Source organism: Falco peregrinus, chromosome 3 (assembly GCF_023634155.1).
Source record: "Falco peregrinus isolate bFalPer1 chromosome 3, bFalPer1.pri, whole genome shotgun sequence".
Taxonomy (NCBI): Eukaryota; Metazoa; Chordata; class Aves; order Falconiformes; family Falconidae; genus Falco; species Falco peregrinus.
Genome location: NC_073723.1, coordinates 43539289 through 43564067, shown reverse-complemented (window position 1 = coordinate 43564067; position 24779 = coordinate 43539289). Strand labels below are relative to the sequence as shown.

The window sequence follows — 24779 nt, the reverse complement described above, 5'->3', positions numbered from 1 at the left end:
TACATACATGGTTTATGAAAAATGATAGAAGTGACAACACCTCCAACAGAATGCTAATAAAATGAGCAAAAAAGGTCAAAGTTTTGATGTTTGCCTTACATCACTTGATAAGCTATATTACTAATCAAGTTTTCCACTGCAAATATAGATCTCTGGTAAATTATCTTCCCCCACTTTTTTCACCTCAGTCTGCTGTTCTGGCAGTTTCATGTTGTCAAATATCCTGAAGACAATCCGAAACAAATCTTGCCACCAGTGTTTCTCGTAAGTATGGCCGTATGTCTTCATTATTTCAAACATTACTGTTAAGCCCCTGAAATGAAGAACGAACAACATATATTAAGAGTTACAAAAAGACATGTACTAGGTCAAACTGCAACAGCAGTAACAAACTCAAATATTGTCAAGAACATTATACATTGATCACTAGTACACAAAAATTAAGTAGAAAATCAGCTTATTTAAAAAGCACTTAGAAGCCACAGGGTATAGCCTGAAAATACTTTTGAGAACTGTGGTAATGTCAAATTAAAACAACTTCTTCACAAAGGACCACAGAAATAAAGGAACAAGTATTTCCAGGTATGAAGTAAAAAGATCTAGAAGCAAGTATTAATCTTTATTAGCTATAAAGGGAGTCCAGATGCACACTAAAATGGAATATGCAATGGGGGCATCTTTCATGAAATTAAACATCATACATTTATATTTACTAATGAATACAGAGGATCAATATTGCCACTGGAAGAATAAAGATTTGAATATTCATCCCATGTAATACTTTATTTAAAAAGAAAGGGAGGGATTTAATGCATATTGACCATTTAGAGTTGACCTTCCATGTTAAAATAATGCTTGCTTGCTATATGTTAGGAAGATCAGAAGTTAACTTCTGCATCTTACTGTGCTCTATACAGAAAATGCCTCCATTGCATCTGATTTTAAGTTCAGCTGAGCTGTTTTAAATAGTTTACAGGTTCTATAATAAATGTGAAACAGTCACTGTTAATTTTAATTTATTTAAGCCTTAACTTATTTTCAAATGAACTATTTAAATAGTTCTTGTCATTTCATGGCTGTAAATCCTAAACAGGCATTATTAGAATATTCAACTTTGAAGAAATGCAATACTTATCTATTTAATATAATGCAATTACAACCATGTAACTTCATTATTTATTGTAATGGAAGATATAAATTTCCTATGTAAAGAATGCAGATGTGATTTCTACATTCCAGCATCTATTAAAAAGGTGTTTTGAAAAGTCTGGTGTTCCCACAGTGGTATCACCCAAATTAAATATGTAAGTCATTTTATGACAGTTACATTTACTAAGAAGAGTCATTTCTATTTTAAAAGTATAAAGTAAGCCTTTTAAAATTTGAATTACAAATACTGATTGTTACCTGGTTCTTACATCTAATTTGCATCTATTGATGATACAGGACAACTCAAACAGAATAGGGAACCATCCTCGCACCCACACTCTGTCTTCGGGAGCTACATTCATATCATCACTCGTGTATTCCTTGAACGCCTTTAGAAGAAAACAGAAGGTTATACAGAGTCATTTGGACTGTACATAACAATCTCTGCTATGCTAGTATCACACCCTGATGCTTCAGGAGAGCTGGCAATCAAGATAATACTGAGCAGGTGAAGTGTTTTTCAAAGTAATTCTTAGTAGGTCATGAAAAATAAACTAGAAAAACAAACTAAAAGAATAAATGAGATGATACATTCAAGCATCAGGTTTTGCTTGCAGTTCAGTGTGAGTCTTTTACTCTCTTTTTACAGAGACAGCACCGAAAGTGAGGATCTACCGTAACATTTTGAGGATATCAAGCATTTTTGCTTACGCCGTTACCCTCAGTGGACAGCAGATCCTGAGATAAGCTGATGATTTCCAGCAGCTCTTAGGAAAGCTAGCCACCAGCTGAACTGCGTGGATGGGGATGGGTGGGTGGGGGAATAAAATTAAAAAGTAAAATAAAATAAACGAACTGCTGGCATTTTCAAAGCTCGTGGAATTTTATACTCCTATTGCTTCTGAATAAAGTACACGTCTCATTAATCTCTGAAACCTGAAGGGAAACAAATAAGGTTAGCACAATCTTGTTTTCCTTCTAAAAGCACTATTGATTAAAGCACTTATAATTTAGTTAATACAGACTATACCTGAGGTCTATCAGATACGTATTTTGCACAGTGGCGAATGAGGCGGATCGCTTCCATACTAGTATCTGGAAATGCTGCATTGCAGGCAAATTCAGACAAGCACTTTACTGCATCCTGGAAAGAATCTATAGTTGCTGGGAAGTGTTTTTCAAACACAATTGCTGGGAGAAAAGTGTGGACAAAAGAAAAGAAGTGTCATGCTTTAAAATCTATTAATTGTAATATAAACTGACTGTAATAGAATTCATGAGAGACTGGTTCATTGACTGGTGCTGTCAAATGCTTGAGTAGTAATAAAAAAACAAATGCTCAACAATAACAAAAAAATCACCTCACCTAAAGGGCATTTATTTCGACAGTAGTAAGTGTCTAAAACAAGCTGTGGTAGCATCTAGTCTGTAGGGGGGAAATGTTAACAGTTCGGCAAAAAGAGAGCAATACCCTTACTGCTTAGCATTAGTCTGTATGGTCAGAGCTTAAGAGGGCTACACAAAGCGTGGAGTTACATCTGCAAAAGGACTTCCCTCAGCAATAGGGTCTTATTGCCCCGATTTTAAACAGCCACACTTTCGAGGTGAAAAACATTCTTCATCAATGCTGAAACAGTTTTAGGAACTTGCAGAGGCTGAGACAGAATAAAGAGATCCCTTGTGGCGCTTAAAGCATGAGGATCTAGATTAGAATGGGAAGAGAAAAAAAATAAATGCTAGTGCCACCTAGCTCAGCACTTTCTCCTGAACAGGGCTGTAGACAAGCACAATCCAGAAACAAGGAAAAAGGCAGGCAAGCAACAAAAGGGTAAAATGGCTACACATTTTTTTTTCTGGGGGAAAAAATATAAAATTATTAAATGAAAACGTACACATAAAAGTAAAATTAGCTAAGGCTTGACTTGTTTTACTATGGAAAGCTACAGATAAATTTTTTTAAAGGCACAAAGGAAGACAGATTAACTATCATCTTACTGAATTATTTTCCTAAGTATTTCCCCAGAGGATGGGTTGAAAAGTGTAAGATACTGGTTCTAAAGCATGAAGTGGGCTTTACTATGCAGGCTGTAAAGCCAACAGATAAATCAGTCTCTGAAGTCACATACACTTTCATGACACCTGAATGTCATCAGTACTCACTGACAATGTGTCCTGTAGTCTGGAATGCAAGTTCCACTATACTTTCATCCTGATCTGAGGCTGCCAGATGAAACACTGAAAAAATGTTTTTCCAGCCAGAACGAATGTTAGCAGCCTGGGAGTTTACCATCTGTGCGATACACCGTACAACCATGTCTCGAATAGTAGGAGACCTAAATTAAGATAACAAACAATAATTGTTCAAACTAAATTACATGATCAATTAGAATAGCGTAATTCTTCAGCAACTGGTTGTATAAAAGCGATTTGAAACATAAATTGCAAAAGTTGGTGCTTATGATCCCAGGCGATTAATTTCATTGTATGTTATTACCTGTTTCTCTTCATGATATGTTCAAATGGTCTTAGGAAGTCCTTCTGGAATCGGAAATTAGCAAGTTCTCCTTTTTCCAAGAACTTCATTGATAATTGCCTTAATGAGTCCACTGCAAAAATAGCTACATCTTCATTGGGATTGCAGCCAACCTGATAATGTAGAATAGGAATGCATAGTAAGCTTGCATCAGAATTCTTATGGATTCACACCAAGCTGCCTCTACATTTGGTAACTGAGAACTAAGCAGTACTAGAAAATTAACAAACTTAAGTAGTAGACGATTCCGCGAACCACATTGTTAATGCAATTCAATAATCCCTAACCAATTTCAGCTATATTCTACATTATATATCCTAGCATTTAAAACTTTCTAAAAATAAGTAAGCTGTCTAAAAAGACTTCAAGAAGCTGTATTAAAAACACATGTCAGACATTCACCTTATACATAGTCAATTTAGACTTGAACAGAAACCAACCTTCTAGCCCAAGCTTCATAACACACCCCCAAAAATTAGAACACATAACTAAAGGCTGCCAGTTCTAGACCCAGAGCACGATAAATAACTTAATATATACTTCTCCTTTTACATTGATTATATTGTGTACCTCTATCTTCTTACAGGCTTTTCCAGCTTTACAATTTTTGCTGTATTTTAAGCTACTTATACAGAAAGACAGAAAAAACAGCATAATTCAGACAAGCACATGCTTTTCTAACAAAGCTCTAAATAAAATTTATTTGTATTGGTAATTCAAGGAGTATGCAGTATAAACATTAATGAGGATACCTTATTAAAATGATCTCCAATAACTTCCCAGATTCTAGACCACTGTAGCCTTATCCGGCCCATGTTATAGTAAGAAATCTCTACTATCTTCTGCAGACTAAACATTCGAGGGTGGGTAGCAGACAGCAGTTCATCCATAGATACGGCACATAGCCAGCGAACGAAATCCACTATGAAATGCACACAGATTTTAATGCAATATTTTTCCAAGTTTTAAGGCAAAGCTGCTTTGTAGTTTACAGGGGGTGGGTGGGGTGGGGTGGACAAAACGTACCAATAGCGTTTCCATCCAACCTTGTAGATCCCGTAAATATTCTGTAAAGTGCAGTTTAAGACATTGTTACAATTTCTTAATTTACTAAATATGTATTCAAGTTTTTTTAAAAAAGTATATAGCCATCTCCTGACTACTTTGATTTATTTAAAAAAAATTAGTAACTGTGGAAAAATACTGAGCTTTGAAAATCAGAAATATTTCAATTATTTCTAATATTTTTAAATAACTCCCATAAGCATGCATGGAGACTGGGAGGTAAGCATTGTTTCTAATACTATCTGCTCTTGACAGTGACTGATAAATAACGTCACTAGTTTATAAACTATTCAGCCCTGCTCCAAACACAGAAGTCAAACTTCTCCGAAGTGCATAATTCCTATCTGCCATGACAAACAGATACTGGAAACACTCCATTATGAAGTGGAGAAAAATACTGCAAATCTAAAGAGCTATTTATTATGCATTTGACATTAAGCCTCTAGTTCACTTGATGTAATTTTACTGCAAGGCAACTTTCACGGAGCTGAGATCAATGTTGCTGCCTATACTCAGTCACAGAAATGCTTGTAAGCCTTCAGAATGATACCCCTTTCTGATTGTCAATTTTGACAAATCATGTTTTCTGATTTCTTATATGCTGAGAGAGCAAGATGCATTAACACTGCAGTCTGATCAGTACTTTATGGTCTAAACAGGGAATGTTTATGATATGCATCATGCCTGATCAAATCCAGTTATGATAAACATGATGCACAGAAAGGAAGACTGGAATAGCAATTTTGGTAACATAAGACAACATCTACATAACCTAGAGGAAAGCAGAGAGTCAGTAATTACATTTAGGAGAAAAAAGGGTCTGTCAATAACATTCCCTGTACTAAGGCAGAATGAGATTTGCTATATGTTAACATATTTAGCAAATCAAGATTCACCAGACAGTACAGCAGTCTTCATTCTGCAACCCTCCTGTAATAATTTTGCATCAATAAAAAGGCTTCTTGCTTAATCTTTGTTCTCTTCCTTCTTGCAAAAATACTTCTCCATAAGAAAGGAAAACACTCACAAAACGAAAAGGTCTTTAATATGGTACTATTTATGCAGGTTTTTTCAAATAGGGGTAAATTAATAATAATGTCCTGTTATTAGCAGAGAGTATTCAACTATCGCTCAAAAAGCTTGAGATGGCAACAGCAAATTTAATACAATACCTGTCTACAGCAACGACAACGCTTTGGGAGCTAGTTTCACCAATGGATTCCTGAATACTTGCTATCTGCTTCCAATCCACGTTTCCACCAACTATAGTGAACAAAATTTGAAAAACAGGTAAGAAAACACAGAAAGGGCTAGGAAGAAAGAGGAAGAGAAGTCATGCCACTACCAGTATAATGAAATACATTTTTTCACAAATATATTGATCCCCCAAAAAAGAGAAGTACATTATTAATTTCCCTTGCATGAGCTGGGCATCTCAGTGACCAACTGCATGTTGTTCTAAGTCCTAATTCTCTAGATTCTCTATCCACGTATAAACTATATCAGTCTCAAAAAATTGTCCACTATTCTTAACAACGCTACAAATAGACAGAAGTGCAAAAAATTCAAAAGCACAAGAACCACCTTTTCCTCTCCATCTTTCAATGGATCTTTGGTAATTCTGCTACTGAAAATACACAAGAGATGATGGAGAATACTGGACAGAGCAGAACCTTTCACACTTTGTTAGCAGCAAGTAAGTAAATCCAGCGTGATAGGTTTTCTTTGTAACCATTCACAGAGGAAAACTTCATCTTAAAGCTACATCTCAAGTACACCAAAATTATCACCTAAAAATAGTGAGAAAATTCTTTAAATAAAACCCCAGTATTTATTTTAGTGGACAGAAACCCACAACTGGGAAAGCTAATGTTAAGAAAATACTAACTTCACAGCAGGCAAATTTCTGAATTTTCTAGCAATCTCTAAGCTCCCGTCAACCCCCCATCAAAAAAACAGAGCAGGAATCTTGCAACCACTCTTGGTAATTCTACCTACCATGTATTTAGGTGTTTGGGTTTGTGGGGGGTTTTTTTGGTGGGTTTTTTTTTTTCTTTTTTTTTTTTTTCCTCCTTAGGCAGCCTATCAGAAAGATAGGGGAGAACAGAAGACTGAAAAAATGCTAGCGGTTCTGTCCTCAGAGCTCTGCCAAAATGAAAAGTTCTCATGTTTAAGACTGCCTCCCGAAAGTCTGCCTCTGAGTCTTGCAGTGTTCTACGCTTGGGGGCGGCTGGAGATGACTGTCTGTCAAATCTAGATAAACTGACCCATCTGAAGTATTTTTAAGGGCATTTATGTACAAACCTTCCTGTATATACATGCGTACATACGTAAATTTATACTAGTATTTCAGCAACTTATAATACTGTTAGGTTTGGTCAAGACTTCTCTTGTAAGCACACAAGCTGCCAGTATCAAATTAGCTTGAATCTTGGTAATGCTTCAGCTGAGAAAAATACCAGATGAGCAGCTGTGTGAAGTGAATTTGAAGGGCTATTTCCAAGAAGTCTGGTAACCCTAGCCAACTCTGCCACTTTACATAAGAAATCTTTATTATCATAGGATTTATAATTAATACCGGAAAACCTAAACAGACAGCAGATTTCTATTCTAACAGTTACAAGACCCTTTACAATGAAATGTTAAGAATTGCCTATGTTATTCTGCTTTATGAAAAACTGATTCCTCAGATTCCCATTGTCTAAAGAGAATTTCTGGTTACCTAAGAAGTACACTATGGCTATGCCACAGCAACAGGTTTTGTCTTCCAAGTTTGTGAATAGGAACTACAGCAGAAGAAAGCTGAACTTCACAGTTCAAATGTAGATACCTGAAGAGTACACAGTAAATGAGCAAAGGGGTTTGGGGGGTTGGGTTTGTTGATTATTTGTTTTGTTTTGTTTTTTTTTTAATAACCCACACTTTAACTTCAGCAAGAAAAGTGAATGCTGCAGCTTATGCATGTCTGATTTTGCAAGCAGATTTGAAAGATGGAGGTTCTGTGTCACCAGACTGCAACTTCACTTACTCTAATTAAGCAATTGTTTTCTTTCAAAATATGTGCCTGTATATATGGACATATGTGCTGTGGGTTCTTCACAGGAATTTAGGTTAATGGGAAGTATAAGGAAATTGAAGTATTTGCAACACAGGATTTGTGGAGAACAGTGAAAAACCTAAAACAATTGCAAAAAAGACTATGTTCTAACATCCCTTAAGTGTATGAAAACCAAATTCCTTTTAGTTAGGCATTTCCCTGTAAGACTGGAGGGGTATTATTTGAGGGGGGTGGGGGGGTTAATAAAAAAATAGGTTAAGTTTCCATATGTGCACTGTAACAAGCATTTCAGAAAACAACATGTTATGCATTTGGGCATACACTATTTTCCTTGGAAGTGTAGTTGACAGAGGGGAAAAAAGTCTTTACGAGTTGGATCTATACCAACAACTAGCAAGTATGATTTAGAGACACCTGACTACAGTTTACATTCTTGAGCTATTAGGACTTAAAATTTTTAAAGGCCAGTCACTTAAGCATAAAGAAACTGCCAGCACTTGGAGACAGCCCAGCTGGATAGGTCACTGGGGAACACTAAACTGGAGGATGCATATTAGAAGGGCGGGAAGAAGCTCAGTATACGAGATGTTGGCAGATGCATTAATTTCCAGGCATAAGCCTCACTGTAAGTAACATAAATCTTGCTTCAGCAGCTCTTGGCAAGGTGAGGGGAGTAGAGTACATAGAGGCAGGCCAGAGGAGAGCACTATGGAAAGAAAAGGACTGACCGCAGAGTAAGAAAAACCTGTCTGAGGAGAACACAAAGCCAGACAATTAGGACAAGCTGAAGGCTGAGATCAGGGAAACTAGTAAAATAATCATTACTCCTCAAAAAAAAAAAAAAAAAAAAAAAAAAAGGGGGGGGGGGGGGGAAGAAAGAAAATTTACATGAAAAATTGAGGGAAACCAGCTTTTGCTGGACTGTGGGTGTAATGGTTCAAAAGGCTGGAGACACTGAGCATTATACTAAAATTGAAACTTCCTAACAGTCAAATGGAGTTACATATCCTTCCTTGACACTTCCATAGTTCCCCAACACCCTAAACCAGTAAGTCTTTAGCTGCGTTGCTATTAAAAAAACCCAAATTAACCAATACCTTTTTAAAGATGATTTAAGGAAAGACCAGTATACTTCTTTAGGAGGATAGGAAACATCATCTCATTTATGAAGTAATTTTTTTAAGTTGGCCTGAGAGCCAAAAGCTACTTATTCAGTATCAAAGTACCCAACGGAGGAGGAAACAATTTCACAATTTAAGTCAGACTAATCTCCCACTTGGTTTGAATACTGTGTGTTTCTTACAAAATTTCGTAACAGGGTGATTAACCTACACATGCTAACTTGCCAGTTTGGTAAAATACTTGGTGCACTAACGTCGCAATATTACTAAATCTGGTCATACCATCAGCAATCCATTCTTACTTGGTCAGCTGTATGTTAATAGAAATGAGTAATGCATCACTCACATTTCCCTCTCCCCTATCCTATCAATAATACTTAACAGAGCAAAACAAATATCCAGAAATAGGAATAGGTTTATCCAAGTTAGTTTTACAAGGACTACTTCATGGTCTCGTCTCTGAACCTCATAGTCAACCATAATGAAAACAAAGGACAAACTTTACTATCTGTCTGAACAAAGCCAGTTAAAGTAAATCCTTCATGTCTGCATTACTTACCCAGTCCCAGCCCCACAAATTCATCGGGTGCCTGATCTTTTGTTCCAGTAAGAGAACCTTCCCTGCCACGCACTGTCCCTGAGATGTAGCGAGGTTTTACTCCAGTTCCTATTAACTGTGCCAGTTCAAGTTGACTGATGCATTTCAGAATCTGTTCCAGAGCATAAAGACGTTGTTTATCAACAAAAAGCAGTTTAAAATACTAAAAAATAACTAAACAGAAACCTAAAGGCAGAGCTTTAGACACACCCCCTGCCCCGAACAACCAAGGTCAGGCAACTATTTCTGCTCTTCTGACTAAAATTAGTATTAATTTAAATACTATTGGATTAGTATCTCACAATTTTATTTCTCACTTGGACATGTTTTGCTACTTTATTGGCTATACAATGTGTAATTCTACACAATGTATGTACAAACGTATATATGCAGCACTTATCTAAAAAGCACTGTATTTATGCATAAACAAGCACACTACTCTGTTTAAAATCAGTACACGCGCTTTCTTACAGTTCAAATACAAATGACTCTTGTACCTCATGCCAGGAATTTCCTAAATAGTTTCCATCTGTATGAGCCACCGTGATGAGAGTTTTGATTGTGTCAATATTCTTCTGCTTCATTTCAGTAATCCCAGAACTCACTGTAAGTAACGTAAATCTTGCTAATGCTTGGACATAGGCATCTCTTTCAAGCTACAAATGGGAGAAAAAAACCAAACCAAACAAACCTCTTGTAAGCGTTTTCTCAGTTTCTTGCTTAGTACAATCTGTGTGGTTTCAGCAAATATACTGTTTACCTTTCTCTTCCTAGAACTTAATTTCCAAAGCATTCTACATAATGAAAATATCTCATGTTCTTCTGCAGTAAGCTGTGGAATAAAATCAGGCTCCCACTCTTCAGGAACGTGAAGCGTAATGTCTGACAGCATAGAACATATAGGTGGTTGTTAGGTTTTTGGGTTTGGTCTTTTTGGATTGGGGGAGGCTTTTTTTGGGAAACAGGATGCTGTTTAAGAAATAGGATTCTTTAACTAAGCTTTTAATATTCTTGTAACGGACCTACTCTGGAAATGCTGCCCTATTAGCAGACCCTCTCAAACTGCAGGGTTTTTTTTGGTCACAGAATCTAGATAATGTACTTAAACAGCATGGTTTTTTTAATTTCACAAACCAGCTCAAATTGTATTATCTAATCTACTCCATCTGAAGCACCTCAGAAGCTTGTGAGATGAGACTGTCATGGGTGGCTGAACAGCAAGTGATCTATAGTCTAGGCAGGTAAAATCTCACAAAAAAAATGTTCTGCAGGTATGTACCAGATTTTTATGTACAGTGCATCTATAAACACCAAAGGAAACTCCTCAGATCTTATGTAATTTGAGGTACTAATTACAACAGTAAAAAGAGGATTACAGCTGAGCTCACAAGTGCATTTTACTCTCCTGTTATATACGACATGAAGGCCATAAAGCCAAATGGCTGTATGTCAGAGAAACAAATGACAAGTATGAAATATATTTAACTGTTTGGATGTTTAAGACTGTTTTCAAATAAATAAAAAAACCCCACCAACTCTTTGAGCATTTAATAAAACCAAATACAAAATATTTCAGAAAAAAGTCCTGCGAAGAATGTCTGTTTCATTGAGAAAACATGAACCCCACAACAGCGGGCAATGACAGAAGGGATGGATTCTCACAGAGCCACATAGCATGGCTGCCATGTTCAAATCCAACTACTACTACAGGGTACACTGGCAAAGGCACAGCACATGATCGATAAGCACAGAAAAATGGAATTTTCATGGAAAGAATACTAAGCAAATAAGCTTTAGAGTCCACCAACTGTGTTATCTTCCGTAAAAGGAAAATGTTTTCAGTCCTACCTTCCATCTCTGTAACGTACAGATATTCCCTCTCTGCCCCTTTTTCTAAGCCATTGAAGTATGAGAAAAACAACTAAACAATGTGTCCATCAACTAGAAAGTAAAACCAGATGATATAACAAATCAAGTAAGTCCTTTTGATGGGTATCTTGTCCCAGATGCTTGAAGACAAAAGCCAGACTCTGTGACAGTCTAAGATTAAAAACATAATTAAAACCAGACTCTTTAATTGACGTTTTAGAGGTGAACATGCATAGCTTAAACTATATGTGTGCTTTGGGAATTTTCTTTAAACTAAATGCCTTCAGCTCCCTCCATTATCTTTTAAGGTCTATAAACTAATGTTAGAGACCAATTTTAGCTTTGCATGTTTATTCAATGAAATAAGCACAAGAGGAAAACCTGCTTCCAACAGAAAAGATCCGTAAGTCAGCCCAAGTACAGATTTACCAGTGTCCTTCAAACCACCCGAGCTATCTGTGTCTGAACACAGACAACACTGCCATCTAATCAGGACCCTGTGCAATGGAATCATCCTCCAACATACCGACATCACCAACAAACCAGTATTGTTTTTAATGATGACAACAAACAGAATTCCCAAGAAGGAATATTGCTTACGCTGAAAATACAAATCTTTAAATTTCAGCAAATAAGAAGTGTTGTTTGTCCCAAGTCAGTTGAAGGGTAGGACTGATTCTAGTACATTTTTGGAGCATGGGTATCTTAGAGCAAACACATCCTTACCCTCCCCACCCAAGGCAGGCCACTGCAGCACTGGGAGCTAACCTCTGCAGCTGCTGAAAGTGGTATTTGTACCAGCTGTGCTTTTGCAGCTTAGAAACAAAAATAACAGGAATGTGAATTTCATTGAACAGCTGCAGGCTCCAGGGAAGGTTTTGTTAATGAAATTTTAAAGTCTGTTTGGTTGGGGGCACAGGGAGAAAATGAAGTGGAAAGACAGAGAAAGGAAACCTTACATGATCTCAAACACACTTTTTGAAGCAGCTGTATCAGAGATTCCAACGTGTCTTTCCACGTTAGTGATAAAAAGTTACCTAATTTTCTGAATACAAATGCAAGGAGAGAGGGAACCACAGCATTCACTGTCGTATCATAGTTCAACAGTTTTTACTTAAAGTTAGTCTTACAAGGTTTTGGGGGTTTTTTGAGTGGTTTTTTTTTTTTTGGGGGGGGGGGGGGGGCACGTGTGTGTGGTTTTTTTTTTTTTTAATTTTCAATGTACACATGAAGTAATGCAATGTCAAACAGGAATATTGCTTGTCCCTCTCTTCAGCTATCCCTACAATGGACTTATGGCAGATGATGTATTAACTAATAGTTTACAATAACATAATTGTACATTCACTACCAATGATTTTAAAATGGAAAAAAAGGGGCAGGGGGGGGAGGTGCAGTGTGCAAAAATGTGCCCAAGTTTAATCAGAATTACCCTCTGGAGCCAGAGAGTCTGGAATTCTTGGCATTGTGCTTAATGCAAGATACATTCATGCATTACATCAGAAATTACTTCTCCAGTGCCCTAACTGTTAAAAAGGTATCCAATTATAGAAGTCTCAGATTATTTGAATTTTCTGAAGTTGAGAGCAGTATTTCAAACACAGTTCACAGAGATACTACTTCACTTATGAAATAGGATAGAAAGACTCATTTTATGAAACATCAAAACAAAGCCAAACAGCTTTGTAACAAAGCTACAGAGAAAGTACTTTGACATAAAAGTAGTCAGCCCATGGGGAAACAAAAATTCAGTACACAGGCATGGCAGCACTTATCCAAAACACCAGGAAAAATAAAGGTCACTAAAACACTTCCAATCAAATATCAGATGAAGTAGTAATCGCAGAAGGAGGCAGCCTCTAGGTATTGCAGTGCATAGCTTCAGCAACAAGGACTCCTAGCACCCCACTAACATTTTGCTGGTACATAAATCAAAGTATTGTCTCAATATTAGAATTTTTACCTGAATGTTGAAAATGCAAGCAATCCGGATTGCACATCGTATACCCTCCAAACAAAGAGAGGCAACTTCTGTGTCATCACAGTCCTGTAGACCCACACTGAATGCAGCTAGAAAAGGGGTCCATGCCAACTGCAATGTATGCAAAATAAGTTACATTAGCAACTCTTACTACTTGAAGGGAATATTATAGCTTCAACACCTTGCTAAAGTGTGAATTCTGCCCTTAACTCACATCATTAACCTTGAAGTTGCCTTTTGCCAAAAAGAAAATGGAACAGCACAGACATCAGACACAGAACCCGAGAGAAGCATGGTTAGAAGAGACATGTGATCTAGAATAGGATAGAAGTAATACAGACTGACACTCCCCTTAGAAGCATTCCCCCTCACCCTCAGCAGCCAACACAGACAACAATCTTTAGATAGCTGGAAATAAAAAACAAACCCCAAAACTATGTCTTAGAAGTCTACTGGAGTTCTGGTATTCTCGGGATAACCTGTATCTTCTCACAGTGAGAAATAAAGATATAGTCAATAGTTATTGCAAGAACTGACACAGTGTAGAATAGATTCCTTTTTAACGAGAAGTATGTACTTAAATAAGACAAGTTTGTCCTGGTAACACCAGAAGAAAAAAAAAAAGCCTAAAATAAATAGGGCAGCAAACTGTTCATTCCACTAAAATTACAGCAAGACAACCACAATAAGAGACAAAACATGACTCTTTCCTTGATATCTCTGCTTGTAATTTTGTTGCCCTCAGCCCTCCATCTTTTTGTATCTAAGCCCCTGTTGACATTTCTTATTCCTCTGCCTTTAGATGAGAATGAGAGTGTAATACAGTCAACTAAAAGTTACTGCAGGAGATTCCACATGGTCTTGTCCTTGCGGTCAAGGCTCCCTCTCCTACGGGCAGAAAAAAGCAAGCCAAAGATGCAGAGGAACCTACCAAACTACAAGTGGTATGGAGAGAAAACATCAGGGTTCCCGGAATGCTTTTAGAAATAATTATACCTGAAGTCACCCCAGATGAAATACATAATCATGGGCACAGCAGGGAGCAACAGATTTCACATCTGATTTCATAATAAAATGATGCCCCACAGAGCTTTGGTGCAACACCAAAAAGCACTATCTCAGAAACACATTTAACATTTGGACACACCAAATGATTACTCTGGGACAGTATTAAAGACATCAGATGAATTCCTAGATTTAGGGCTTAATTTCCTCTTGCATGACATTTAAAGATCCCTTTCAACCCAAACTATTCTATGATTCCATGTTCCAGAAGTGTATTTGGAGGTTTTTCCCCCCCCTTTTTTAGTTTTTCACACCTATTAAAGTCAAAACTAATCTTAAAAATTCCAAAACTTAAATACTTTAAGAACGATCTCGAGATAACTCTTATCTAGGTTATAACTAGATTTACAGTTATTTGTAACAGACTCTTGTCATTAAAAGTGAAAATTAAGCCTCTGGAATAGACAATCAATTTTGCTGTGCCTAGGTGTCCATAAAGTGAATTTTTGTTCTGTTTTAATAATCTAGCAAATCTATCTGTAAATAAAGTTATAATCACCAATTTTATGCTGGCATCAATGGGTGAAAGAGATACCCAGAAATGTATAAAATGTTGCTGAAATAAAAATTGAGAGGTCTAAATAAAAAAAGGTGAAGTTAAATATTTAAATTCCACAGTTCTCACTGTTTTGAGAAGACAGCTCTCTGTTCAATGTATTACACTGTCCTCAGTACTTTCAATTAGTTTATGAACATCCTCATGTAAGGAGACTTCTAATGCTTTGCACCTTCACAAAAGGCATTTAGGTTGTTAATTTAGCCTGATGCTTCATATTTTGCTCCTTTGAAAATGGATTTTGCAAATGTACTTTTCAGATACCAAAGCCTAGGAATGTTATAGAGTATAAGGCTGGTATCTTAAGGAAGGAGTCTCAGAATTTTACAGATGCCTGTATACAAATCATTTCAGCCTTAAAGAAGTCAAGAGAGAGATTATGTATAGTACAGCTCTGTCAAGTGATACCCTGAATCTTAAAAAAGGGCTTCATTTAGTGTTATTCTGCACAAGCAGAGTACTATGCTGCTTTTATTAATATGGAAATAAAGAACTCAGAACTGCTTGCCTCATGGACAGCAATCATACAGCTAGATCCTCACTGTGCCCAGGTGGCCAGGAAGGCCAACAGCCCCCTGGCTTGTGTCAGAAACCGTGTGGCCAGCAGGACCAGGGCAGTGACCGTCCCCCTGCACTGGGCACTGGTGAGGCCGCCCCTCGAATGCCGTGTTCAGGTTTGGGCCCCTCACTGCAGGAGGGACATTGAGGGGCTGGAGCGTGTCCAGAGACGGGCAGCGAAGCTGGTGGAGGGGCTGGAGCACAAGGCTTATGAGGAGCAGCTGGGGGAACTGGGGGTGTTTGGCCTGGAGAAAAGGAGGCTCAGGGGAGACCTTAGCGCTCGTTACAACTACCCAAAAGGAGGTTGTAAGTGAGGTGGGTGTTGTTCTCTTCTCTCAAGTAACAAGAGACAGAACAAGAAGAAATGGCCTCAAGTTGCACCAGGGGAGGTTTAGACTGCATGTCAGGAAAAAGCACCAAAAAGGTGATTCACCAAAAGGGTTGTCAGGCATTGGAACAGGCTGCCCAGGGAAGTGGTTGAGTCACCTGGAGTCCCTGGAGGTATTTAAAAAACGTGTAGATGTGGTGCCTAGGGACATGGCTAATGGACTGGGTAGCATTACGTTAACAGCTGGACTTGATGATCTTACAGATCTTTTCCAACATAAAGTATTCTGATTCTATGAATCTATCTTCAGTTAGAAACCCATGTAAGATAGAAATATTCTAAATCCTGACCCTTCTTTCTTGTGACTGTTCTTATTCTCCTCTCAGTGGAGATAACCCCCTAGCTTTTAAAGTAATCAGCAAAGAGCTAAACATGTTCTTATGCTCTGTAGTCTTGTAACAAAATCTGCCCCCCAAATGCTTCCTCAAAGTTCAAAAATTCTTCGTAATTGATGTGGTATGGAAAAGGCATTTGCCATGCAGATAGCTTTGCACTTATGCAATAGTGTAGACAGGTGTTTAGAATAATGGTATAATACAGGCCCAGCTACCTCCCCCAAAGCTAGATGACTGCCGTAGCTTTTCTAAAATATTAATTTGTAGCAGCCAACATTAGACAGAAGTTTGTTCCGATAACTGCTTCCCCAAAATGGAATGAAGTAATCTCCCTCAGAAGCAGTAGGAGCAACTCAAAACAATAATCTGGGATTAGTCATTTCTCACTATAAATCTGGATTTTTTTACTACACCTCTATACCTGAAATAAAAATCCTGTAATTTAGAGTTTTTAACTACTCTCTATACTTTTGTCTCCTCAACATATTCCTTGTAACTCCTCCATTATATTCCTTGTAACTCCTCCATTATATCAAGATGCTGCTTCTATCAGCATAGAAACTTCTTGAATTCCAGGGTACATGAAAGTGCAGTGTAAGGCTCAAAACCCCTTATTTCCTGTAGCAAGTAAAATAACTTACTAAACAATCAAAACATAGCAGATGTAAAACTTCAGTATTTTCAAGAAATCCTGTCAGTCAGTATTTTGTATTAAGAAACTATGTGATATTCCAGGTAAGCATCTAAACATGTGTCTCACCTTAAACATGGGTCTCACATGCTCCAGGTGTGTTGCACTAGTAAAAGGTGCCTGAACATGGCTCACTGCCTCCATAAGAGCTTTAGCTGTTTTAGCCATTTGTTCCATTTCCAAATTATACAGAAGTCTTCTCTGCTTCTCACTGGCAACACCTGTAAACACATTTTTATTCCTCTCATTTGTGCATCTTTAGCAGTGGTGCTTTCAGGAACATAACATTTTAAAACTTTTCATTAAGTGCCATACTTGGATGCATTCTTTGCATTATCTTTACTTTCTGAAATTACTACATCAGCAAGATATTTCTTTTCAATATAGATAAAATTTAAGGCAAACTTATGTATAAAACGTAACCAAATTTTAAACCTTTACAACATTTTAAGATTTGCACAACAAACATTTCTCCTCCATCACCTCAACTGACAGCATATCACATCCACTAAGCAAAATTCAAAGCAAAGAGAAGTTTTGTAGCAATCCATCAGCACACAAAATAACAATAAAAATAAGTGAACAACCTTTTTCTGTGGAACAACTACCTTAAACACCTTTTCATTTCAGTAATGTTACCTCCATCTCATGAAGAAAGTGATATCCAAGTAGATTGTAATAATCAGCTTCTTTGTAAAGTTATAATACAACATTATACTAATTGAACAAATATCGAAAGTAAGAGGGATTCTTTTCTCCAGATGCTCCTGTAAGCAGTCTGTTCATAAGGCTAACCTAGGACTTAAAAGTATTCAAATTTGACTATATTGAGAAAAAGTCAAATCTCCCTATGTTCTCTGTAGAAAAGCTAGAATGAATAACATCTGAATCTTCACGTTACACAACACACAAAGAAGTTTTTCTGGTATTTGAGAGAGGAAAAGATAATTAAAAAGTGCATAAATTAGGGCCCTACAAACCAAATAATGCAAAATTTTTGCAGATGACAGACTGGGCAAGAAAACACAACGGTTACCTTAGAAGGCACAACTACTGTGTTTGTTCTACACTATGCCCATCAGCACTGCTGTCAGTTCATAAAGCCCTCAACCGCGTTTCCCTATGTTGCTGTGAACAGCAAAATCTGTCTTCTCCATGGTCAATGCACCGAGTACCAGCAATTCAGATGCAGAAGTGAAAATAAGCAGTTGCATTTAGCACAGATTTGAAGGTAGCATCACACATTTATATAAAAAAGGATATTACATTAGAAGTTAGGACTCATTTTGAGTGAAGTAAGCAGTGCTTGCTTCATTCATCTCATTTTAAAATAGCTTCGTGAAACCGAAGAGCCAATACTTGGAAGAAAGTTAACATTGCAATTACTTACTCTGTTTACTGGATTTTGTGGGTATTGTTAATTCTTTTGTTTCTTTCATTGAAATCTTCTTTCCAGCTATTTCATTATAGATAGCAGACAAATACTCCTCAGGGAGATCTTTACTGTCATTGATACCTCTATTCATTTTAATATACTGTTCTTTTGTCATTTTATTCTTAACCTGAAACCCAGAAAGCAGCTATTAATATCAATAAATGAGGCAAGTTCACAGAGTTACAATGCTGCCTATAAAGCAGACAGACAGATGAAGTTACCATCAAGGACAAACCTGCTTATTCAGAAGACATTTTTAAGTATCAAACACATGGAGGAGTACACTGTCAAAACTACAAAATAATGCAAGGCCATGTGGGCATTACAACACTCAAACATTCAGTAGGATCCGCAGATCAATTAGTCATACATTAAAAAAATAAACATGTGGTTTATCTTGTCATACAGACCAAGCTATCTACTTTAAACACAATCCCATAATCTCATAAGAGTTCAACACTCTTTCCAGATTTTGCTTAAATACACGACGATGGCTAATAACTGCAACTTTGAATACTATACATTGCAGAATTGAGCTGTATTTATCAAAATAAAACTGCATTACTTTTACAAACGGACTGAAATCAGGAGCAGATTTGTGTTAAAATCAACGGTTAAGTAATTACACAAGTTCTGGCTTTGACTATAGGTTAGATCACTACTTTGAGTGCCATAATACGAAAGCAAATCGACACAATTCCTATTCAACACAGAGTAGCAAAGTTGACACCTTACAGAAAGGTCTAACGAAAACAACTTACAAATCTCACTACCCATGAAACACAACACTGTTACTTAAAAGATACACAAACTTAAGGTACCATATTTCTTGCACTCATACTGGTGTTAAATTGAACATCAAGCTTTTAAGACGAAATTGTCACAAAGCCTGCAAGTTAGATGTCTATGGATTAGGCAAGTATTTTTCTAGCAACATACCTGTGGACTGTGAAGATCTGTTGTCAACATGATAATTGAGTAAGCTAAAACATATGCAGTATCTGCACTTGCAAAAAGAGTTTGCCTGAAAGGGGAAAGTAGAAAAAGAACAGCAAATTTAACATATTAAGAGTTTTTACTTATTATTCAGCTTTCCAAAGTTCTGACGACAAAGTACGCCTTACCCTTGGTTACATTCTAAATATCTAGCAGCAAATTTCTCCATTAGGCGATCAATTTTTTGAGCCTCTCCTGGAAGACGAAATCCCTCTAGAAACATGCGCAGAGCTGAAACAAAATCCTTTCCTGAAAAGTCGTGTTGGTCTACATATGCATACATGACTTCTTTGTTAAATTTATCATTGTCTCCCAGGAACTCCCCAACCTGAGTCTAAAATAAGAAAAGACAAACTAGTGCATTTACACTGGCAAAAAAATAGTAACTAAGAACCACAGAGTCACACTGCCCATAGGTCTCACAAAAAGAGGCCTGTATTCAGTTAACTAAGACATATTCCTGCTTCTACTCTGCTATCTAAAGCAAAGTATTTTGGCCATATATTCCATCATAATAGTCTTACATGCTCATAAATATCTGCCTACTTTCCTCCTCTGGTTTTACTCATTGACCATTTTTTTTGTTATCAGAAGAATTCCACATGTGCACAAGACAAAGTTGATATTAGCAGTGATTGATTGTTCTCTGCTGTAATGATTTTTCTAGTTAGGAAACTTACTGCAGGAATGAAAAGCTTACTGAACTCAACTTTATTCCCACTAGAGTACAGGTTTCAGATACAAGCGATGCTCATATGTAACTAGCTGGTACTCAAAAACATCCAAGCTGATCACTGTCAATGCAATACAGTACAGTGAAAAATACTGTGCATTCAGATAAAGATGCCTGTATATGTGAACTCAAGTTAAGAATTTGTTTTGATGGCTGAGTCCAAGTTCTAATACTGAAATTTGTAACTTCAGTCACAGGTGCATGCACGGGCATATACAAGCCTTTCCTTCAAAAGTAAATGGGGTGGCTACTAAGCATAATGGTGCAGACTGCTGTTTCAGAAAGTGAAGTTTTTCATGACAATACCAACATGAGATATTTCCACCCACCTCAGCCATATGTTACAGGACCCTTCCAAGTCCAGCAACAGCTGCTAGCAGTAAATAAGATCAGAGAACTAATCTAGATTAAATAACTTTCCTTTGAGAGGCAGCAAAAAAATGCTTTTCATGTTGTAGCACCAGGTTATTTTTTAGCAGTCTCTGAAGGACAGTTACTTCTGGGAGTCCTTTACTGGACTAAAGTACATACAGTTTGGTAAGATGCTTCTAGCTATACCAGCGATTAAGTACAAGCTCTGAGTCAGCTCAAGGAGGTCAGTCTTTTCCTTTACACTTTGCTGAACTGTAGGATGCATATAGTACTGGGTATAGCTCTAATGCATACTCCAAATTCCTTGAACTTATACATTTCAGAAGAGAAAGAAGTTTTCTTTTCTTCATTGTACAATAACGTTATACACTTTAAAACACTATCATGTGATTTACAATTACTACAAAAACATTAGCATGAGCAAATACAACCATCAGGAAAACAGTTTTCTTACTGAATCTAATCTTTCCTCTTGATGCAAGAACTGAGCAATATCTTCAGGGGTAGTGCCAAGCATTCCTTGTTCTTGAAGGTACTGAATCCCCCTCTTTGGTTTCTTATTGAATCTGTACAATTAAGATCAGGATAGAATGAGAGTTAACCCTTTTCCCCATGCATAAAGTCTTACCAGCTTAGGTACAAAGATTCAGTAATTTTGGATGAGGTACTGAAAATCTACATATTAGATGTTTTTCCTTTATCAAACTGTGCATTAGACAGGAATGAGCTGTTCCCTTCTACGATTATTCCCTTCATCATTGGATGATTTAATGTTTTTTTTTTTTCCTCTGTAAACAGCCACCTCTTCCTCTTTGCTACGTAACTGCCAGTGTGGCATCCAAGCAGCTCCCAGTAAACAGAGTTAAACACTATCATTTACTCTGGCACTCATGAAGAAAAAAAAATATTCCACAGAAATAGCAAAGTCTTGGCTCAGAAAGGAACAATTATGCTCTATTGCATTTTGTTTTAATCTGTATGAAATAATCAAGAAATCCGTGAGTTGCCTGTAAGAATGGAAATGTGCAAGACAAGAAACCAGGTTACTGAAAGAAACTACAGGACTAAGGCATGTTTGTTCACAGTCTGAGAATTATACTACAGAAAACTTCCATTTTGCATAAAGTGACCTCACTGAGGAGGAGGTAAGGTGACAAAGCTGAAATCGCACAGAAGATTCATGTCAGACTGCACTGAGAAAATATACCATCCTTCAGTTATAATTATGACAAGTTAATCAGAAGGAAGCATCAGCTTAAGTATATAGGCACTTTCATTAGTAATGTACACACTAAAATGGGTCGTATTCAACTGATCACATGAATTCAATGTTCTTTTTATCCAAATATAAAAATCTTATTTTTAGACAAGCAGGTCTGGAGAAAAAAGAACAAACATTCAGAGTACTCATCTTCTAGCTGTGAGGAATTAGGTTAACACAAAACACTGTTGACAGGCTCCAAAGGGGACACCATTCAGCACTCTTTCATCAGAGGAAGTGCTGTTACATCCAGAGTTTTTTTCCTAACACAAGATGAGTATCTATGAGGAGAAGGAAGAAAAACCCAGGAATCTTCATAGCTCCAAAAGAATCCACCCTCCCATGGGTGATAAAAGGGCACTCACAAGTCAATTCCTTGTTCTATTATTTCCTTTTGTTGCTTTAGGACCTCAAACTGCTCTGGGTTGTCAGTGCCAGACATCTGTGTGCTGTAACTGCCAATTCCTGATGAAGCAGTAGAATCCAAGGAATTTAAGCTTCCATATCTGTTAATTGTCTCTGGGTGTTTGGTTTCATTGCTGTCCTGCTCTGTGGGTTTTTCTTGGCCTATAAATTGGAAAGGGTTACATATACATACAAAATACATACAGTGAAAAGAAACTATAATCACAGGTTATTCTCAAATTCTCTATGAAGACTTCTAAAATTTAGTAAGGTAATCATCAATGTCTATGAATTTTACATAAATATTTTGCTTTTGTTTTAGTTGGGAAAACAATAAAAAAAGAAATCACTACAACATATCAATTGGTGATTCTTTCAGTCCATCACATTTCTGAAATTTAAGTCTTCAATTACAACTATCACTTGTAAGCACTTGGAAAAAAATATATGACACCTTAGAAACCCAGTTACAGATCTTTCCTTTTATTTTCAAGTCCAATGTTGCTTTTGACCTGAAGCGACTCACACTATTCTAAGTTTTTTGAAACAGAGTGTCTAAAAGCTTTTATGATCAGACACGCCAAGGAAGTGGTACTCTAGGTGCACAGCCAGCCATGCTAACCACCTCTGAAAAGGTTACTACTTCACCTGCAACTTGAAGCACTTAATTCTCAAAGTTCTGGTATAACCTTAATACTTTTCATCTCAGGTCAGACAGAAACAAGTAATGATTTAGTTACTTCACTGCTTACAACACTGAAAGTTCTACAGCTATGTATTAATGAATGAAAAAAATACTCTCCATCCAGCTTGCTTCAGCAATAATTTAATCAATATGAAGTTAGATTTAATTATGGCAGCTTCAAAGTAAGTTTTGTGATCCTTTTAAAACTAGAAATACACAAAATAACAGGATTTAGTAATTTTCAGTGTAGTAGCTTTCTAGGAGTTCATACAATTAAGGTAAGTTGTTCAAATGGCACCAATCCAGACTTAGGAATATTTTTACCAAAGAAAACAAAAAAGTTTATTCTCTCTCCTTTTTTTAATGCAAGGGGTTTTACCAATCTGGACACGAACAGTATCAAAATACTAGAAAAATGCACAAAACTCCTGCAGTGGCTCTTTACTAAAGCCAGAAGAAACATGTCTCGTGTCTTACCAAGTGTTGTCTGTGAATTGGGATTTACATATTGATCTTTACTCCACTCCACCATGCACTTCAAGATCGATACTAAGCATTCCAATCCTTTTTTTCTCAAACTTAATTCCTAGAAAAGATTTCAAAAGCAATACATGAGTGGAATGGACAGGTTAAGACTAAACTATCATGCCAAGAAACACGAAGCTTCATGAAGTTTGGTGGAATTTTTACCTGAACATTGGACATGCCAAGTTCCTGGCTACCCCTTCCTTGAGCAATCTTTGATAGGTCATTAACCAGCCTTTCAAATATATTTGCTGCATTTAAATCACAATCGTAGTTCACATAGATGTCCACTACGCTCTGGGCATCTATAAACAAAGTGACATTGTCAAATTTGGAACAAAAACTAGATCATTTGATGAAAGACAAGTACAGTTTTGTCCTTTAGCATAAAAATGTAAAAACTAGAAGCAAATGGTCCTTAATACCTGCACATATCCTTGTCAGCGTTTGTATAACCATCCATTTATGATCAAACGAGCTAGTAGAAGTTTCCAAGATATACAGGAAAATTTCTTTGAAGAAAACCTAACAAAATTCCAAGAAGAGGGAGAAAAAAAAAATAAAAATCTAGTCACTCACTTTGACAGTCAATATTCTGACATAGTTCTGAAAGCAGCACTTTAGAGGTACAGGAGTTTATAAAAAAAGGCGGGGAAGGGGGCGGGAAAGAAAGGAGGAAATACAACTTCTGCTTGATACATTCAAATTAGGATTTGAATAATTACTTCTGTCCAGCTGAAAAATTTGCTTTATATTCTGATCATTCAAAACCAGAAGAACCGGGAATGATGTGAAGTCCTTCAGGATAATTTAGCCTAACAAGAAGTCTAAGCTGCTCTTACAAGTTCACTTGGGATTTTGAAAGGGGAAATACTACCTCACTCACCACAAAAGATTTTCTCTGTGAGATGATGATATTATGGCGCAAACAAACAGCCACTTACACCAATTTAAAGTATCAGACCTTCATTTGAAGAAAAAAGTCTTGACATAAAAGAATAACTGCATGGTATGAGATTACTGAAATTAGTTACTGGTTAGGCACAGCACAAAAAAATGCAGCAGGTCCATTAATAGGAAAGTTACTCTTCCCTAAAAGAGGTACTAGTTTTCCCTGAAATCACTTCAGTACAGATGCTTTTGTTTGGAACATGGGCTATTTTATTCCCTCTGAATTAGTTTCTCGCCAGATCCATTAGTAGTATAGGCTTACTATTTCAGCTAAGCATGCTTAGGAGCTACAACAGGCTTTTTCTCACTTCTTTCCTAAGTAGCAGCAACTGCATATGAACTCAAAAATGTGAACTGCTACATGGCATTACATCACTGTTCTGCACTTCTGAGTGCTCACACCTTCATAGCCAGTAGTGTCTACCAAACCCACCTTTTTTTTTTTTTTC

At 36.9% G+C, this 24779-nt stretch overlaps 1 protein-coding gene across 3 annotated transcripts in view; it reads right to left on the bottom strand.

The window, feature by feature from the left end:
- The window catches only part of ARFGEF1 (ADP ribosylation factor guanine nucleotide exchange factor 1), a 94631-nt gene that overhangs the window by 13821 nt on the left and 56031 nt on the right, over positions 1-24779 (bottom strand). For all 3 annotated transcript variants that reach the window (XM_005240921.4, XM_055799361.1, XM_055799359.1), the window contains exons 11-30: positions 23805-23904; positions 23545-23684; positions 23332-23440; positions 22130-22331; positions 20958-21069; positions 19527-19732; positions 19342-19426; positions 18358-18529; positions 17037-17188; positions 13357-13485; positions 10022-10180; positions 9486-9636; positions 5920-6010; positions 4709-4749; positions 4435-4604; positions 3644-3795; positions 3310-3482; positions 2180-2340; positions 1408-1538; positions 184-313 (exon numbers count right to left, since the gene is read on the bottom strand). In XM_005240921.4, coding sequence (XP_005240978.1) covers positions 184-313; positions 1408-1538; positions 2180-2340; positions 3310-3482; positions 3644-3795; positions 4435-4604; positions 4709-4749; positions 5920-6010; positions 9486-9636; positions 10022-10180; positions 13357-13485; positions 17037-17188; positions 18358-18529; positions 19342-19426; positions 19527-19732; positions 20958-21069; positions 22130-22331; positions 23332-23440; positions 23545-23684; positions 23805-23904 — 2766 coding nt within the window. The remainder of the gene's footprint in view (positions 1-183; positions 314-1407; positions 1539-2179; positions 2341-3309; positions 3483-3643; positions 3796-4434; positions 4605-4708; positions 4750-5919; positions 6011-9485; positions 9637-10021; positions 10181-13356; positions 13486-17036; positions 17189-18357; positions 18530-19341; positions 19427-19526; positions 19733-20957; positions 21070-22129; positions 22332-23331; positions 23441-23544; positions 23685-23804; positions 23905-24779) is intronic.